Raw genomic sequence first — 20,040 nt, forward strand, 5'->3', positions numbered from 1 at the left:
AGTTAAAGAAATATAGATTTTCTTTTTAAGAGTTCCTTTTCGATCTACACATAATATTAGCAGTGATACTGATATCAGTGTGTAATCCCGGAGATATGTTTGGTTGTTGGTTTTAATTAAAGAAGAAGAAAAGAGAAGAGAAAGAGAAAGTGTAGAAAGAAAGAAAGAAAGAAAGAAGAAGAATCTAGAAGAAGAAGAAGAAGAAGAAGAAGAAGAAGAAGAAGAACAACAACAACAACAACAACAACAACAACAATAACAAAATCAAAGTTCATTGACCTCTGACTGAGCTCCTATATACTCAGTAGTCTACTATTCACTACTAGTGAATAGGGAATCACTACTTCAATTTCTTCTTCTGACCCGTTTCTCTTACCCTGGTCCCAACTGTACGGAACCGGTACGGAAAAGCAATACGATCCATTATGATACTGTCGTCCGAGCCCGAGTGCGTGTACGTTTCAGTTCGACCCTGTGTACACACCTCATCATTGCACGTACACTACGAAGATGTTGACGTTATTCCGAGTTCGAGAATTGAAATTACTTCCAGTTCTTGCTAAGAAATGTTGCTCCGCTTGAGCCATGGATCTGTATTCATTCTTATTCTACGTTTTTGTATTCGTTTTATCTGTGACATTACTATCAAGGTAAGGGTCTTACATGAGTTATTTGTCTGATGTCTGTGCGTTGTATTCTTTACATGAATCGTAGTCAAATGTCAACATCACCTCCATAACAGTCCCATATATTAAAGACTGCGTAAGCGGAGGAGTTGTATGCTTCAGAAAAAAAAGAAGTTTTATTCAATTATACTATCCTACAGTCTACTTGTAGAACTAATGGTAGGGTAGCCACTTTACAGTTCAGAATCATATAAACAGCTGAATGCAGGAATTTCCTCATCCACTTACTTTCTAACGTTAAATGTACAGTTCAGACCAGTTCAGTGTTGTTGTCATGCATGTCAATAAAAACATCGACATAACAAGAGCAAGACCACACACCACTGGCACTGCACTGTATGTAGCCACCAAATGGCTGGAGCTGTGGCTAGGTCCTGAGTTTTGCGGCCACTTTACTACAGTACAGACTTCCCTATCAGGCATGCGAAATGAGTAGGCATGGCACTTTAATTAAATTAAATACCTATTTGGGCAAGTGATTTTTTTTTTTTCCGTTTCTGTTTTATGCACTTGTCAATGTAATGATGCACCCCACTACCCCCGGACATGGGTGCGTCACGGTCATTTTTTGACTGACCACACGGGGTTTTTGATGGACACCACAGTCACTTTTTTGACGGACAAAACGCTGCAAGTGACGAACACCACAGTCACTTTTTTGACGGACAACACGTTGAAAGTGACGCACACCTCGGTCACTTTTTTGACGGACATCCTCGGTACATTTGACGCACCCCCGTAAATACTGAAACGATTTTTGCATACGTTCTATTCAAGCAATTTCATTTTCTTTTGGTTCGTAAACATAATTTGTAAAAGTTTCGGCAAATTTCCGTTACCATGGCCCTGTAAGCACCGTACCTTCATTCACCGTACATCACGCTGCTGCTACGATATTCCGTACAGTAGTATGTATTCTGTGCATGCAATCCATACATGACAATCACATGCATGTGTGCAGATGCGCTGTGTGTGCGCGGCCATTGCTAGTGCGGTGGATGCATACTGCTGCAGCACAGTACACACCACGCCACGACATTCCCACGAGTAACTACATACAGTCTAGTCGCTGTACTGTACGTAGAGATTCGCACAGATAACAGCGTCGCACGTCTGGTTGGGCTATCCCGCGAGCAGAAAATGGCATTCGGCAGGCAGTTTCTTCTGCTGCCGCTTCTTTTACTGTCAAAAATTCGCCTTTGTCACCACAGAACATTATTTAGATGCACATTGTATTGGAATGTAAACGAACTTTCTTCGATAGCAATGTGTGTTAGTGTTGCATCGCAATATGCAATAGGCACTAAGTGTTCAACAGTAAAGGTTGAACAAGTTGTAACATCGCTGAACAGTCCCTGGTTTGAGATTGAGTATGCATGATTTCATGGGTTTGTTGGAGGGAAAATGTAAGGAGAAAGGGTGGCTTTTAAATTATTTGCTTGCCAGATTCTGGCAAGCATTTTTCCCTCTTATTCCAAAACGCTTCCGGACTTTGATTTTCACTTGCCGCGGGAAAGCGCTCACTGTAATTTCACTCGCGGTACGTGTATCCGGTACTGGTAGCGTGCAAAAATGCGTGCAGTTTTCCATAGCCAAGTGACTTACCATGACGCACCCCTCGGTCAAAATTTTGACCGACAATGATGGGATTTTGACGCACCCCTCGGTCAAAAATTTGACGGACAAAGCTGGTAAAATGACGAACACCTGGGTCACAAATTTGACGGACCAAACGAGGAAATGACGCACCCATGTCCGGGGGAAGTGGGGTGAGTCATTACATTGACAAGTGCATTATACATCATTACATTATTGCCCTGCAATGCACCTGTCTATAATAATCCAGTACATTATGACAAGCTTTTACAGTTCCCTTGATTTGCTGCTGTAGTGTAAAGTCTATTCCTTTTGACTGAACTTGTATCATAATACAACACTAAATTGTATATATTTTGCACCTCAGAAGGTGTGTGTGTAGCACAAGGCATTGATGATTTACCGCAGTTTTGATGACCAGAATGCGTTAATGCTCTGTATAAACAAGGAGGTTTCATAGCTGGAATTCCAACTGGCTATAATTATTCTAACAGTTGTCAGTTTTGTATTGATGTTCAATAGAATTTCACAGGTGCATTTGTGCCTTTGATGATCGATGTTCGATGCCACCGTCTTGCTTAGCAATCTGAAGATTAATTTTGAACGCTAACATAATTAGTGATGTTGGCCATATTTTGCTTATAATTTATTTATTAAATGAAATGAAATTTCGCGTAATGATAAAGCATGTAAAACAAAAGTCAATCCCATCCAGAAATTTGTGCAAAAGTGTAAATCAGAGCTGTATCATGTGAAAATGTTTAAAATTGTACCATCCTGGAAAGCCGGTTTTATCACTTTCCACTTAATTTCCACAAATTAAACTGATATAGAATAATCTTCAAGTATATTCTTTATTGATAGGTATATCAGATTAGTGCCCGGGTATGCCCAATCGAGTGATATTCATTTTTATTTCAGCATTTTTTGCGAAATTTTTATTGCCGCATCCTCGTGTCTGCACCATCTACCTTTTATAAGAAGGGATAGCGAAAAGTAATTACCATCACAAAGACATACACTTGTATCTTCCATAGAAAGTGACTGGTGATTATGCAATGAGACACGAGTCAATTGTCTTCCTATCTGCATGGCAGATCCTGTTTGGCACATGCTTCAAATATTTTTGAGCGGCAGCATTGAACATCTGGCAAAGGAAATAAGACGGTTGTGACTCCATTCTCTTGAACGCTGCTCCTTGGTACAAGTCTCAGGTAGTGTTACCTGACAGCACTGATGATTGTTGCAGCTAGTAGCCTTGTCATTGATCTCCTGTAATCCTAAATCAACTTTCACCTTCGCCATTTTCTCTTTTGTAGATTGAGTGCCATAGTCCTCTCCAAAGTTCTGAGTAAACTTTTCAGAAAGAGCATTTCCATTGAGTACATTGGATTCTTCTCCTGGAAAAACATTTCTGTGCAGTTGCCAAATTGCAGTGTGGTAAGTTTATAATTTTCTCATATTTTTTCCTTTTATTTCATACTCCAGGAATGATGACACAGTAGAAAACAAGGGATATGAGTTAAAAGAAGAATTAAGCAATATCGAACTTGTGTTTACTGAGAACTACGTCTACAGTATAAATCAGAGTAGCCTTGCACATTCAATATCTTTTCACTTCCCTTTAGGAAGAATTGTCATTGGAGTGTCCAGTAAATCTTATAAACTTGCACAGAGTTTCATTATCTTTGTTCAACAGGCATGTGAAACTGTAGCACCTTATTGAAAAAAAGAAGAAAATAAAGTCACAGAGAGAATCACTGAATTCCTGTGTTAAAGAATTTTATGCAATGTTTTGTGTTAGCTTTTTTCCACATGCTTTAATTTTTTGTGCAGTTTTAGTGCTGGTCATGTCAAGGAATCAGCTTGTTTGAGTGTTTGAACCAAATCCACAGTACAAACACAGATATGAGATTGTACAGTTCTTCATAAATGTCTCCTTGTAAATATCAATGATGAAAATGTAAATTACAATTCTCCCCCAACTAGGTTGTAGATTGCATTTGGATATCATGGAGACTCTTCAACTCACAGCAGCAGTAAGTATTCCTTCGAATTATTGAAAACAAAATCACATTTCTGGACATCGTCTTGAAATTAGTCAATATGAAGTCTAACACATACTCTGTACATGTCCTATTTGTAGGAGATGTATTGCCCGCACCATGTCATACAATTCTTAATAATTTCATATATTGACTTTATCAAAGTCTCATCACAAGACTGTGAAAGCTGTTATTTGATTTTTATTGCCTCTAGATGTTGGAGCATCACACAAAATTGGGACAACAGTATTTACTGCATGTTTCTACATGTACTCTGCCTCAAGTATTTCTTTTTTCTTCTCTTTTTTTTTTTTGGATAAATGAGAACCTGGACATGTACCTTATTCATGTTTTCAACTAGTACATTTTATATATTTGAGCAAAACAGTGAATGAATTGAAACCCTGAAGGAAGAGTTTTGCAGTGGATGTTTTATCATCAATAAAAAAAAATATTTCATCAAGACATATCCATAATGGCAGAGTGGAAGTCCATTTTACATATGATGTCACTCAAAGTAAGACTGATGTGAAATTCGTTTCCCCTCCCCTGTGTTTGTTGTTCTTGTTGCATCTGTCAGATGCCCAATGGCCCTGCACATAGGAGATGTGAGTGTGCGGGCAGAACTCAGCGAAGAAGAGGGCGCCCCAGATGATGCTGCTCCCTTGAGACCAGTCTCCCAAGCAGACAGACCCAGAACAAGATCAGGTAATTTACATTGAGGCAATTATGGGGCGGGGGGGGGGGGGGGAGCTATTATTAATCTTGACCTCCCTCTGATGATGGGGATGAATGAAAGGGAAGTGTTTTCAAATGAGATGCATTGCAAATTTGAACATGTGATTTTACATGGTAGGTCTTTAATATTATGAATACAAATTAACAGGATTTGCATGTTTCAGATTTCAAAAAAGATAATTGAGTACCTATTTTGTAATTCGTGTACATTTTTTATGTCTGATTTCATTATTACATGTACATGTACCTCCACCAAGGGAGGAGGAGATTAAGTCATCATTGGTGTTGGTTCGTCTGTTTGCAAAATAACACAAAAAGTTGTGTACGGATTTGAATTAAACTTGTAGGAAAAGTGGATAATGACACAAGGAACAGATGAGTAAATTTTGGTAGTGGTTTACATGTTTTTTATGGATTTTTGAAAAATTTTCGTCTGTCACATATAAGGTCAGTGAACTTGGTAGTAGTTCTAGTGGCACATACGTGTACTTTAGTGCATACTCTGCTCAGGCAAGGCGCATCACAGCTGGAAGCTGATGACATAAACAAAAGACTGCTATATTGGGAAATTGCATGCGTGTTTGGGTGGGAATGAGTTGCTGGCTTGGCGGAGGTCTGCGCTCTCCGAGTACTTTTCAAGTTTTATTCTATTAATCATTAATGTATCTTTCTTTTCCATCTTTCTCTTTTATTACACAGGGTTGACCAAGGTTTTGATGAGTAGTGTTCCCACTCTTCTCCAGTATGCTGCACAGGTAATGTTTACATTTCAGGTGTTATTTTTTAATACAGTCATAATGAAATGTGCAAGTGTGTCCAGTGGAGACATGTTGTTCTGGTTCTCATTTTCTATCATTTCCAAAAATAAATAATTTAGCCAACAAAAAAAATCACACAAATCATTTGGAACATGAGTGACAGCCAAAGAATGACAAAATTTGTATTTCATTCTTATTATAAAAGAAACTGTTGATTACAACTGGAATATGAAACATAGGAACTATTCCTAACATCTTCATCATGCTACACTTCTGTACCAAGCAAAACAAAACAAAGTACATAAAAACAAACTCCAATGAAGAACTACATATCAGGGGGTGTTTCATCAACGTTTGTCAGTGCTGACAACTTGAATCACCATAGTAACTGTCAGTGACCAGAGCATCTCAGCCAATCAAAACCAAGGATTTTGCTGAAATTGTCAGCGCTGACAGTTGTCAGCGCTGACAAACGTTGATGAAACACCCCCAGGACTTTGTTTGATAGCTGTAAATACAACTGTACCATGAATAATCCAATTCAAGGCTAGTGGAAGGCCTGTATTAACCATTGGTATGTCTGCTCTTTTATGGTAGGGTCATAAAGATTTTAACACAATAGCTACTAAGTTGTACTTTGAACATGGGGGATGGGGGCTCAAAAACGAAGGAAACAGACCACACACATTATGTAATGATGGCAACATGCTGTCTGTAAGAAAGATAATCTTGCGTCTAGTTTGGATGATTTGCTCCAGAAGTTCTGTCTGGAGTTTCCATGATAGTGCATATAGTGACACCTTCATGATTTGGATTAGACTACTGGTACTGATATCATTCGATTTGATCCAATCCTGTCTAAAATTGCATCGAAGAGAATGAGTAGGAAGTTGACCATTGGAGCTATTATTAGCCACCTGCCAGTGCTGTAGTGTCATGTCTAATGTGTGATACAAGCATCTTACTTAGTACTATTTCCCTTGTCTTGCACAGGAGGCAGAGAATAAAGGTTGCTACAGTATGTGGTAATAAGGAATCAGTATGCTTTAAAACTCCTGAGAAAGAACATATCTCGGCACTTGTAATTACATTCAATCCCATGTGGCAGATATTTCTTCCTAGCAATTATTAATTGCAATTTTCATTTGCATCCTACATGCATGTGAGAGAAGGGATATAGATAACAAAAAATTCAGATCCTACCCCCTTCTGAATGTTGCTGTTATTGACTTGTGTGTGGCATAACAAGGGCTGTCACCAGTGTGATGTGACGTAGTTTCCTCAATGCGCTGTCCCAGTAATGATGATATTGCTTGTATGTGTTGTAAAGTAGTCACCTGGGGTGAATCATATAATGGTTTGGTATAAAGATTGATTTGCAAAAAAAAAAAAAAGTTGTGTCAATTTCTTACTACGTACAGGTTTGCTTTACGGAAAAGAGTGTAATCAAACAAAAATAATTGTTGAGCTTTCATCCAAATTGGATGTAAACTTTGAAAGAAATTGAAAGCATAAATGTTGATCTGTTTTTATCAAAAGAGGGCTGTCCGTAACAGTCATAGTAGTAGTAGTCAAGTATGACTGCACAACTCTTCTCTTCTAGCTTGACCTGCTAAGAAAGCGCTGATAAATTTCCTTTTTTTTTAATGTGATGTTTTAAAAGAAAAACTTTATTCTTCACACGAAATTTTTGTTGTGTTGCAGTAATCGTGCAAAGATAACTTTCACAGGCAAAGGCTGATGCTTGTTCAATCACTGACCACATTGTAAGATTTTAATGATATTTTTATGCACTAATGCGTGGAAGAGTTGTGAGTTGACATGTTCAGCTCAACTAATTGCCATATTGGGTTTTGACCAGCATCTCTATCAGCCAAATTATGAGAAACCTAAGTTTATAATTTTCTCAGGTCCAAATATGAACAAGCATCTACCATTCTGATTTACTGATTTTACTCTTTGTTTATCAAACACAACAAAAAATATTGGCTGAAATTGCACTTTGATGTGAATGAGATATGGTCAGAGCGTCATCTCTTTTAAGAGTATCTACCAATCTCTATCTGCAGTAATACCACTAATGGTATAAGTGTTTACACCTTCCTATGTTTCATGGTGCTCAAGTTTTCCTTTTTATTTTATTTTTTCTCAATCATTGCCACCCTTCTTCATCCACCTCAGCTGACTTCATTCCACATGGAGGCTGTGAACATCATGCTGCTAGGAGCCATGGGGGTGGACTCCCTTCTCCACGTCACGGTTTCTGGGGTCTCGCTGGTTGGACAGTCGTCCAGCGATGGGTGAGAATTCCTGTACCTACCTGTTGATCAGATACTAAATTCCCTTCTGCTTGTAGATCTGATTCTGTGTAATGTTTCAGGTTGAATTCTACAGATAACTGGAGAAAAATGCTTACGTTGAATGTGAATGATTTCTCATGATTCCTTTGAACAGAGATTAGCATTTCATTTGTTTATGCTCATTTGAGCTCTTTACAGTCAACAAGATTTCTATTAACTAAAGAAATTTAATAGTTTTACTTCAGTTGATAACTTCAAAGGATGATGAAGGTATGCCTTCAAGCTTTCTAGTATTCACAGGTGCTTGCTCTTTTATGGTATGCATGGTCAAGTGCTTCAATACAAATAACAAGAAACAAAAAAAGATGCCAAATTTTTTTTAAGTGTGCCGTAATTACCCCCTTTAAAATGCTGTCATATACAATAATCATACTTGCTTGCTCCTGATTGTTAATATATCTTGGATATCACAGGGTCATCGCTGCAGACTTTTTCTCCCAGCAGCTGTCACTGAAAATGCTGCGCAGCACAAAGCCGGTATGTCACTTTCTGTTCTCAGACAAGAGGGAGAGATTTGTTTTCCCCCTTCTGATTCAATCTGATTTGAATATTTCGTTAGGTAAAGACAGACTGCTCTGCATGTTTACTTTTATATGACATGTATAAACACAAAAAGTATGTCTTGTGATTTGATGTGAAATTTCTTTTTTGTTTTTCTGTATCACATCCAAATATTCACCCAATTTCACTCTGTTTTTTATTTGCACGTAACAGACCGTGTTTTGAGAAATTGTTTTATGTGTATTGATAGACCATTTGCCAATTTCAATTTTTTTTTGTGTGTGATAAAGTTTAAACAGAGCAGACTGCAGAGTAAGTATTTTGAAAAGTAGAAAAAGTTCAAATTTGCAAAAAGACAAATGTTTAATGTTTCATCATTGTCCTGTATAGATTTAAGATTAGGAATGATTAGGCTGGAAAATATTGCACTTCATGAAGCGTGTTACCATGGCATTTGAATTGACCCATTGTGTATCAGTGACATGCTTTGCATCATTGCAAGAAAATTTCTGATATGTTTATCAATGGATTCTCATATAAATGAAAATTTAAATACTTGTCTCACCTCTGCCCCCCACCCTTCTCTCTCCAACTGCTGACCTGTGACCTCAGAGTGATGGAGACCAGTCGCACGTCGCACAAGCATCGGTCAGTCTCAAGGTGTCCACACAGATTGACCTGATGCAGAGAGTTCTTACGGTAAGGTCATACTTCCATCCATGAAACTTTGACCTAATAGGCATACGTGCCAACAACCTTTGATGAAGTACAAGTGTAGTGCTGGTGGTAAAGTTGCCTTCCCTCAAGACTTCAGTTTTTTGTAAAATGTAAAACCATGTCCCTGAACTCACTTGGCACTCAGCTACTCAGTGTGACAAAGTTGTATACATGTAATTGTATTGTATGTATTGTATTGTAATACATGACATTGTATGGACAGTTTTTACTTACTTATTATAGTTATACCCCCGCCAAACGAAGTTTGAAGGGGGTATATAGGAATCAGCGGACGGTCGGGCGGTCGGGCGGTCGGGCGGTCGGGCGGTCGGGCGGTCGGTCGGGCGGTCGGTCGGGCGGTCGGTCGGGCGGTCGGTCGGGCGGTCGGTCCGTTGCAAATCTTGCGTCGCGAACTACTTCCTCAGTTTTCAACCGATTCCCATAAAACTTGGCACAGATGTGTGCCTTGGGTTGTAGATGTGCAAGACGTATTTTTTGACAGTACCCAAAAGTACGTTGCCGTGGTAACGGCATATTATGGGCAAAAATGGGTACAAATCTTGCGTCGCGAACTCCTCCCACAGTTTTTGATCAATTTTTATGAAATTAGGTACAGATGTTCATCTGAATATGTTAATGTGCAAGACACATATTTCCGCAGTGGCAAAAAGTGCGTTGCCATGGTAACGGCATGTTATTGGTAAAATATAGGGCAAAATGCTTCATGGCAAAACTGCTTCATCAGTGTTCTTCCAATTCTCATGGAATTCATATTGAATGTTTGTCTTAGGATATAGGTCAGCATGACACATTTCTTGACAGTGACAAAAAGTATGTTGCCATGGTAACAGCTCACATATTATGAGCCAAAATGATGGAAAATTTTGTGTTGCAAACTACTTCCTCATTTTTTGCCCAATTTCCATGAAACTTGGTACAGATGTGTGCCTTTGGTTGTAGATGTGCAAGACGCATTTTTTGACAGTACCCGAAAGTACGTTGCCATGGTAACGGCATATTAATGGCAGAAGATCAAGGAAAGATCTTGCGGATTTAACTACTTCCTCAGTTTTTTGACCAAAGCTTATGAAATGTGGCACACACCTTGATCTTGGTGGGAAGATGTGGAAGACATATTTTTCGGACGTGTCGGAAGCTGCGTTGCCATGGTAACGGCATATAAATGGCAGAAGATCAAGGAAAGATCTTGCGGATTGAACTACTTCCTCTGTATTCGACTGAAGCTCATGAAATGTGGCACACACATTGGTCTTGGTGGGAAGATGTGCAAGACATATTTTTTGGACGTGTCGGAAGCTGCGTTGCCATGGTAACGGCATATTAATGGCGGAAGATCAAGGAAAGATCTTGTGGATTGAACTACTTCCTCAGTTTTTGACAAAAGCTTATGAAATGTGGCACACACAATAGTCTTGGTGGGAAGATGTGCAAGACATATTTTTCGGACGTGTCGGAAGCTGCGTTGCCATGGTAACGGCATTTAAATGGCAGAAGATCAAGGAAAGATCATTCCTTGGGTAAGACTGTCGTCACGGGGCGGGGGTATTAATCACCTTAAGTGATATTTCTAGTTTTATACGTTGTAGTGTAGCTTTTGAAGAGTCTACATAGAAGAAAGAAAGAATTTCTTCATGAATATCTATGAAGGATGATTAATATGAGCACGTGGATCGCAGAATGGCACAAAGAATTTAAAAGGATATGGCTTGCAAGTTACCTTTCTTCTTCAGCCGTGCAAAAAAAAGAAAAAAGAAAATGTGAAGTATAATTATGCTCATCTGATGACAAGGATTTGTCCCCAAAAAATCCAATTGCTTTTTTAAATAAAATGTATTTCCCCTAATTTGTTTTCTTACTGTTAAATTTCATATTCTGTTCAAATTGTATGTTCCATTTGCAGTCAAATTGTTAAAACATGCAGAATTGACACTTAAATGGGATTTTATTTGGAATGTTAAATTTGTGTTCTTCTTGAAGGATGAGCTATTGGTTTGATTTAGTTATTCACTTTGATTGTACTTATTTTATTGGCAGCTAATCACGAATGTATGTATCAACATATCTATTCTATCTGTGCAAAGGTAGGCTACGAGAGCACTATGACTTATTTCAAAGATTTTCATTTGGAAAAAAGTTATAGTTTCATGGCATTTAGATATATCATTTTCATGTTTTGATGTGTCATAGACTCTCTTTGTGGAAGTTGGAAGTCCGAATATCACAATATATGATGGTAAGTTTGGACACAATTTAGCGTCTACTATTGTGACTGAATTTTCATCAATATCTGACTTCTTTGACCTTTAATACATGTGAATGCACCTTTTCAATGTCAAAACCAGGATAGATTAATTTTTCTGGTTTTGTGTTTGTTTTTGAGAGCTCTTTTTCATCTCTTTCAGATAACAATTTCAATTGTCGGTAACAATACTTTTGTATGTAATGTGTGTGGATCTCACAACATCATTTTCTATCACTAACTATTTGTTACACTTACAGCTGATGACTAATGTGTAAGTTTCTTTGGATAAAGACCAGTCAAATGTGAAATAAGCATGATTCAAGAACAATGCATTGAAACCTACCACTGTATACTTGAATCTGAGACCAAGACATGAAAAGCAAGGATTTTAATTGTGCAGCAAATGTTTTTATGAGAATATGCAACAATCATACTCTGCATGGTAAAAGTTATCTTTTATGTGTTCTATCTTGCTTTTGAAGCTACCTTCCAACCCAGGATTCCGACAGGTAGTATCAGAGCTTACAGTTATTTGATGCAGAATATTCTGAATTATTTATATTGCACTGACAAAGACATCCACGACAGATGTTGATCATGATCATCAAATTCCCAAATTAAAAGAAAAGACAGCCACTGCAAAGCCTCCATTCATAGCAACCTTCCTTATTCGTCATCATTTCCCTTCCCTTCATCTTTCTCTCTCTTTCTCATCTGAGTCATATGATAAACACATTTATTCTTCTATTGAAACAAAATATGCGCTGTCCATAGCATGACAAAACCCTCTCGATCTGTGCTGTACTCCGTTGATGCACACAAATTTGTGACATCATCGTGAGTTGTGTTGCATAAATGATTACAGACTCCCAGCTTCCCTCTTTGTTGCCACAAAATTGATGAAAGTGTGTTATGAAACAGTGAGGAATCTGTTAGACAAATTCCTGTGCCCCCCCCCCCCCAACACACACACACCCAAAGAAGAGGGAAAAATATAGAGCAAGAAATGTTGGGAGAGCTCTTCTTGTAAACTGTGCAGTGCATTGGCCCAGTTTGGAAAGGGACCAATATGTAGCACAAAACAAAACTATGTACTATATTTTCAATGAAATCATTGACATTACAGGAAAGTCCAGATTTTTAGCATGCAGAAAATTTCAAATATGTGTGTGTGTGTAAGTGTGTATATTATGACATATATGAAAGTCACTTGCAGAAGTTATGAGTCTTTATGATAGACTCGAATAGGGCATAATGACATAAATTCTCAAAACTGTCACTTCATGTGTTTCTTCTCTGTGTGTGTTACCTGTGGACAATTCTTGTCTATGTTTTAAAGAGGGTGTGTGCTATCAGTCATTTCATTTTAGCTATTTTTTTTTTCTGAATCTATCATTAATAATCACCACCTCTGCACATTTCTGGTAGCCTCACTTTTCACATTCCTCGTTTCAGGTTTCTTGCCCACTGGTCTCACACGAGTGTCTAAAGCAACCCCTGCTGTGATGCCAGGTAGAAATAACAGAATATTCAGGGAAATAACCAACAATAATATCCTTTTAGACTCTTTGATTTGTTGTTGTTGTGTGTGTGCTTTCTATTCTTGCTGTTAATCAAATTAGGCAGTGAAAATAATGATTGTTGTTATGATTACTATTATTATGATCATCGCTATCATCATTATTATTGATATGATAGTGGTGATTATGATGATGGTAACTACTATTATCATCATCATCGTCATTCAGCTATAATCAAATTTTGCTGACAGTTGTTGAGGGTGTGTAGTTACATGGCCTGGGCCCTGTTTCATCAAAAGATAAAATCGATTTTAAATTTCCTGACCACACAGGTTGCCATAGACTTACAGTTGAAATCAATTATATAATCAATTTTAACTCTTCATAAAACAGGGCCTTGAGGTATATATTTATCAGCCTATTATTTTCATTTGAGCAGTGGTAATCTCCATTACTCTGCAGTGGAAATTTTTCTGTATTTTGAGCAACCAAAAACACATGCAAAAATAAAAGCACACAAATGTTTTTGCTTGTTGTATTTAATACAAATGTTTTAATTCCACAGAAAAGAAAATATCGTGTTATCTGACCATATCCGAAATATTACTCGCACAAAAATGTCCTCTTTTTCAGTATATTATCAATTTATTTTGTTCATTCAACATGATTATTGAGTAAAGGATTGAGTAATACTCTCAAAAGAGATGTGTCAGTGACCAAAAAAAAAGAAGAAAAAAAGAAGACAAACGCCAAGTTATAGAATAATATATTAGTTAAAACTTATATCATGTCTTCAAGAATATTTGTCAAAATTTGTTTGAGTTTCATTAGTCCAAACCATCGTTTCTTGCAAAGTGCTCTTCTCCCCCTTCCAGTTCTTTTCCTTTTCTACTTTGGGAATCCTTTCTCATGCAAAGTGAAGAAAAAACAGGATATATGTGACCCGCTACAACAAAAAGGTCCTAAAGTCGCGCACGGTCGAAGCCGTGAAAATCGAGTTTGAAGTCAGAGCATTAAAATTGGTCAAAACTTATGATTTTCTGATTTTGATATATTATTGGAGTCTAACATGTCTTCTATCATCTGTCGAAATTTTGAAGCAAAATGATCAAAGGAATGATGAAAAAATAGCGTTTTTCTGAGCCATGTTTTTTGGCGTTTCAACGAAGCAGAGACTGGTTCGAAAATTTGGATTGAGCGCCACAGATAGGTTCCGCCCCCAACAACGACCAGAGTGATCTCATTGGTCAGTTTGCTGCTTGCTGCTAACCGAAGCGTGAAGCTCGCACACTGCCCAGTCGACTGGTGTGTGCGGGCGGGGTGCGCTATGCTCAGCCGCTTCTCACATTCTGGTCACTGATTGGTTGGTGAGGAGACCGCCGACGCTGATGTGCTTGAATGAACTCTTCAGGGGTTGCTAGGGCTTACCTTCTATTGTCCAGAGGTGAAAACTGACTTGCATGTCCCTTGATCGCGATTGCGTCAAAAGGAAGACTTTTAGGGCGCTTTTCTCGAAACAGTGATTTTCCAGACGTCTCGACATGCTCTCTTTTAAACATCGATATTTTTATTTTAGCCGATTATTTTTATAAAATGTGTTATATATCAACTTAAAGCAGAAAGATTAGGGGATTATATCATGCAATTTTCAAATACTCGACCTCGCCCGACTTTAGGATCATTTTGTTGTAGCGGGTCACATATTGTTCTCCTCTGTGCTGTACAGTACAAGAAGTAAAGGATTTGCTGTCATTCATCAAAGCATTCATACCTGCAGCATGCAAAAAATTTGTATCTGCGTATTCATTAAATGTAATCTAAAAAGATTTTCTGATGATTATTGGGTTTTTTTTTAATGACTTCCACATTCATGTCATGTAGAAATATGATTGCGTCTAGGTTGTCTCTTTTATACTTAGTAATGGTCTTTATGTCCTTACAGTGCAAGAGGAATTTGTCGATGCACCATCAACAGCACAGCATGAGAATGCTCTGGCACAGAAACTAAAAATCATCACCAGAACTTTTCCAGAGGTAAGATTTCCACTGTGTGGCTGACTCCAAAACTCTGTGTTATGAATAGTAGATAACAATGTCGTTGTTCACTAGAAAGGGCAATACAATACTGTGTATATGTCTCTAATTTTGTTCACTGCAACGTACAAGATACCCCTTGTACCACATGCTGTGGGAAAGAAAACTGTGTCTGGAGTCGCCAAAGGAAATGACATTGCTTGACGATGACAAATGTCAAATAATTCCAGTAGACCTTATCTGAAAATTCTGTAAGCATGCACCGGTTTAACACTATTTTCTAAAAACATTGCCTCTACTGACCCAATACCACACTAGAGACGTATTACTGGGGAGCAGTGTTGGAGCGTGGCTTGCTATTTCCCTTCTCTTTGTTCTCAACAGGAGGCATGTTTGGACATCACGGCAGCTTCTTGGCAGATGGTTTTACAGGGAGGTCAGAGGTATGTATTTATCATGCTTTCAGTCTACATACAAAGAACCTGCTTTTAAAGGACAAGTTCACCTTCATAAACATAAGGATTGAGAAAATGCAACAATATTAGTAGAACACATCAGTGAAAGTTTGAGGAAAATTGGACAATCGATGCAAAAGTTATGAATTTTTTAAATTTTTGTGTTGGAACCGCTGGATGAGGAGACTACTACAGCTTGTGAGTCATATGCGTACAACAGTATAAAGAAAATATAAAAGACAATTCAACATATTTTCACTTTTTTCGCATAATAAAAGAGCAATTGACTTGCCTCTTTCTAAAGGCAGGGGGAATAATATTACCCATAACATTTATCGGTAACGAGTCAGGGGAATGTGTACTTTTTTCAAAAGATGGAATTTTGTGAAATTCTCTTTATATTTTCCTTATATTGTTGTACGCATGTGACATCTTAGTTATTTATACACTGCAGTAGTCTTCTCATCCAGCGGGTACTGCACAAAAACTTCAAAAATTCATAACTTTTGAACGGATTGTCCGATTTTCCTCAAACTTTCAATGATGTGTTCTACTAATATTGCTATATTCTCTCAATCCTTATGTTTATGAAGGTGAACTTGTCCTTTAAGTTTCTCATTTGAGTGATTACAATAATAGTGATAATAATAATGATAATTTACAATATTTATATAGCACATTATCACATGAAAAATCTCTAAGCACTAGGGCAAAAAAAGAAAGATATTTCCATTCTAGTCATGCTCATGTATGATATGAAAGAGGAAGTAGAATCCACGCTGCTTGCATGTCGATTTGTACACTGATGTGATAACCATCGTACGGTAAATTACTCATGGAGGAGCTGCAGAGGAATTATATAAAGGAAAAAGATATTGATGTCAGTTTGAGCTAAGAGCTATAAACCTATCCTTTTGATATAGTGGTGATGATGGAGATGATGGTGGTGGTGGTGATGTCGAGGATGATAATCGTGATGGCGATGATGAGGATGATAATGGTGATGGTGATGATGATGAAGATGATGATGGTGATTATGGTGATGATAATGATGATGCTAAGAGTTAGATTAAGGTCACACTAAAGCAAAGTCTGCAGTGGCATGATATTTTTTTTTTTCAGATCACTGCAGTTCAACACCCAGAGCATCACACTGACCAGTCAGCTAGCCAGCCGGGAGGGCATCATCTGCTCCCAAAATGAGGACCTCTTGCTGCCCCCACTCACCTGTCATCTAACATGCTCAGGTAGAGATCATGGACTGCAAGAGCAGATTAGAATTGTCACTGCCTGTCTGTTATAGTCTGCTATTCTTGTACCATAAAATCCCTTGAAATGTGCGAGCTATGTTGGTATCTTACTTCGGATCACTTGATATGCAATGAATATCAATAAGCCAGTTTGCTACTGTATTCAAATTCATTGATATGGCTTTTCTAAGGATCAAGTTATGTATTTAATAGTTGATGCACCTGTTCAGTGCTTTGAATCTACTCTGAATCTAGTCACACTATTGACTGTGGCCATGTCTGGCAGCAGCAATCTAGTGTTATAAGAGATAACCCATGTTGTAAAGACGTGCACAAAATTTGCATGTGTGAGAAAACTAGCCTGTTTGTGAGGCATAGTTTATCATTGATCACTCCATTGAGCTTGATAAAGAAGGCTATAGCTCTGATGGTGTAAAATTTTGGAAGGTATATTGTCTTCTATGTGAGTGTCGTTTGATTATGAAAGGACAAAGCAGGGGGGGGGGGGGGAGTGGGGAAGAAGGTTGTTAAAAGGTAAGAGCTTTGGACTATATTTACACCAATCTGGCTCCAAACCATCAACAGTATGCTGTGTTCCTGTGGCATCCACTGAGCATACCATTTTACTTATACTCCTGAAATTCATCTAGTTTATTTTCCTCACATTTGATGCCTAATGAGATTCATGGAACGGTCAGAGCTTTTAAATACCAGTAGTGTTCGCACTATAGGCTATGGAAACAATTGATGCTTTGTTGTATTCTCATCAATAAATACATATGCCATGTGAAGAAGGCTTTACACCGTATGTATGAAATACATTGACATACATGTGCATAATTACACTCTCTTTCTAAGCTTGTGTAATTTTCAAACGTAAGTTTTGATAAGCAGAAAATATAAAATATGATTATACACCTATTCAAACATTCTTTGCAGGTGTCGAAATTGTGAATGCAGCTTCAACAAAGTTGCTCAGGATGACGAGTCTCAAGACATATCTTGTGGTAAGAATATCCAGCCATTCTGGTATCATGATCACTCTGCTTTTTGAAAGATATCTTTGAATGTCAGTCATAAAATGTACCAAGCCAGCGTGCAATAGGAGGAAAACGTTAGCTCTCTGTACATGAAGATAGGTAATCTGGATATACTGAGTCACAGAACATTGATACTGCGTGTGTAGATAGTTAAATATGTGTGTTAACACTTTAGGAAATTTGTGAATGAACTGTATTTCAATCACAAAGTTTCATTCATTGTACAGTCTTGTGACAAAATGCCTGAATTAATTCTAGGCATTACATTTTGTAAGGCCATATTAAGGAAACCTGAAGGCCAGATATTACTCCGCGGTATTTCCTCTCTCTTTCATTTCTTGCTTTGGTGCATGTAGATCAACGAGAGGTGCGTTCAGATCGGCATAGAACTCCAGCGAGGCCACTCCTTGTACAACGAAGAGGAGATCATATTCTGGGCTGCCTGGGTGATGGAGACCATCGCCCAGCGCAAGCCCCGCTCAACCTCAGCCTCGTCCACAGGATCGACGGCATCGACATCGTCGTCCAGGTCATCATCACCTCCATCATCGAGGTCATCCTCACCGCCTCCCCCTCGAAAGCCATCGCCACCTCCATCCTTGTCACCTCCATCTTTCACAGGAACAAGGTAGAGCTCTCCCAGCTGAGTTTGCTGATACCAAGCGCATCCAATGAAATGAACATGGTATTCAATTGTAGCTGTCAAATATGGGAGAATAGATCAATTCACTCAATCCGAGTGTCATTCAATTTCAATTTCAATGAATGTCTGTGAAAGTTCATTTAGCTCGATAATGACAGAGTGTAGTATGAAAGAAGAGCTGATCAGCACTTGATTAATTAGATGGTGAGTTTCAATTTGAATTCAAATTTCAGCACTGTGAATGACAAGCCTGTATTGAGTCACACCAAAGTTCTCAACTTTGCATTTACACATATGTACGTAAAGAGAGTTTCTCAGGAAGCAACTTGAGAAACCCTAGAATTGGCTTCTTGAGAAAAGAGATCTTTGTGCATGGGTATGTTCTCACTGGGCTGATAATCATGATTTTTCAACATTATCTTAATATACTGTATACGCCATATATTTCATGGGGGCTTTATTTTTGACAATTTCACAATAGGGTGCTATTCTTGAATTTAACAATTTGCAGAAATGTAGACTCTGATTCTGACATGAATGCAACATGCATGCAGACATTTCTCCATCTACAGTTTGTATTCCTGTACTCTGGGGCCCCATTTCATAAAAACTTGATATGTTAGCAACTCTTGCTGGAATGGCAATTGTCATGGTAACGACAAGAATCCAGCTTCCTGATTGGCTGTTGCTATAGGAGGTTGCCATTCCCGCGAGAGTTGCTATCATATAATTTTTTATGAAATGGGGCCCTGGCCGCCCAAATCAGGAATTTAACCACTCACAAATTGTCAGGTAGTTCTGTTTCATGAAATATTGAAACTCGCTAAAAGTATGCTGTATGCTCTTCAGTTGCAGACACATAATCTGTTGCTAATCTCAACTGTTGACTGAATTGTTGATTCCAGATCAGAGTGGGAGTCGTGGCAACACTTCTGTCTCCCGGTCGACCTTGACCTCAACCTGTCCGACCTCTCGTGTCAGGTCATGTGCCAGGATGTGCCCCAGTGTGCCGTGAGACTCGCCACTCTCCATGGAAGCTGGAGTGTAACCTCCGATGCAGGGAAGTCTGTCCAGAAGCCGTTTGCTTACATCAGGTGAGATGTCTCTACTGCACTTTCAATCACTATGCTGTGTAGAAATTCATGTAATGCAAATATAATCCCTTTGATAACTCTACATATTTATATGAAATTATTTTTTACACTTGCAGTATTGCAGACATGGTATAAAATCACAGTGTATTGCTGGTTTGCAAACCAACATTCTTGCAGTATTTTGATAGCGTTTGCAGAGACGTAATGCTTTGTGAGATAATTTGTTTGGAAGTATTGTTGTGTTGATATGTATTTCCTACAGATTTTGTAAATAGGATTCAACTTATTTCCAACTGCTATCAGTATTTTCAAGACAGACTGAAACATAAGTCTTCAGCTT

At 38.3% G+C, this 20,040-nt stretch overlaps 1 protein-coding gene across 1 annotated transcript in view; it reads left to right on the forward strand.

Moving 5' to 3' along the window:
* The first annotated feature begins 502 nt into the window (after window positions 1-502).
* LOC139732615 (bridge-like lipid transfer protein family member 2) overlaps window positions 503-20,040 on the forward strand; it is a 58,947-nt gene continuing 39,409 nt past the window's right edge. Inside the window, exons 1-16 of the mRNA XM_071643472.1 lie at window positions 503-650; window positions 3,602-3,722; window positions 4,272-4,321; window positions 4,908-5,035; window positions 5,765-5,820; window positions 8,005-8,123; window positions 8,597-8,660; window positions 9,297-9,383; window positions 11,610-11,655; window positions 13,120-13,176; window positions 15,127-15,218; window positions 15,603-15,661; window positions 16,796-16,920; window positions 17,863-17,930; window positions 18,320-18,591; window positions 19,512-19,700. Of these exons, the coding sequence (XP_071499573.1) occupies window positions 586-650; window positions 3,602-3,722; window positions 4,272-4,321; window positions 4,908-5,035; window positions 5,765-5,820; window positions 8,005-8,123; window positions 8,597-8,660; window positions 9,297-9,383; window positions 11,610-11,655; window positions 13,120-13,176; window positions 15,127-15,218; window positions 15,603-15,661; window positions 16,796-16,920; window positions 17,863-17,930; window positions 18,320-18,591; window positions 19,512-19,700 (1,598 nt within the window). The 5' untranslated portion in view covers window positions 503-585. The remainder of the gene's footprint in view (window positions 651-3,601; window positions 3,723-4,271; window positions 4,322-4,907; window positions 5,036-5,764; window positions 5,821-8,004; window positions 8,124-8,596; window positions 8,661-9,296; window positions 9,384-11,609; window positions 11,656-13,119; window positions 13,177-15,126; window positions 15,219-15,602; window positions 15,662-16,795; window positions 16,921-17,862; window positions 17,931-18,319; window positions 18,592-19,511; window positions 19,701-20,040) is intronic.

The sequence above is a fragment of the Diadema antillarum genome, unplaced genomic scaffold (assembly GCF_040938485.1).
Source record: "Diadema antillarum isolate AM-2024a unplaced genomic scaffold, OU_Dant_1.0 seq00000441_RagTag, whole genome shotgun sequence".
In the NCBI taxonomy this organism is placed as follows: Eukaryota; Metazoa; Echinodermata; class Echinoidea; order Diadematoida; family Diadematidae; genus Diadema; species Diadema antillarum.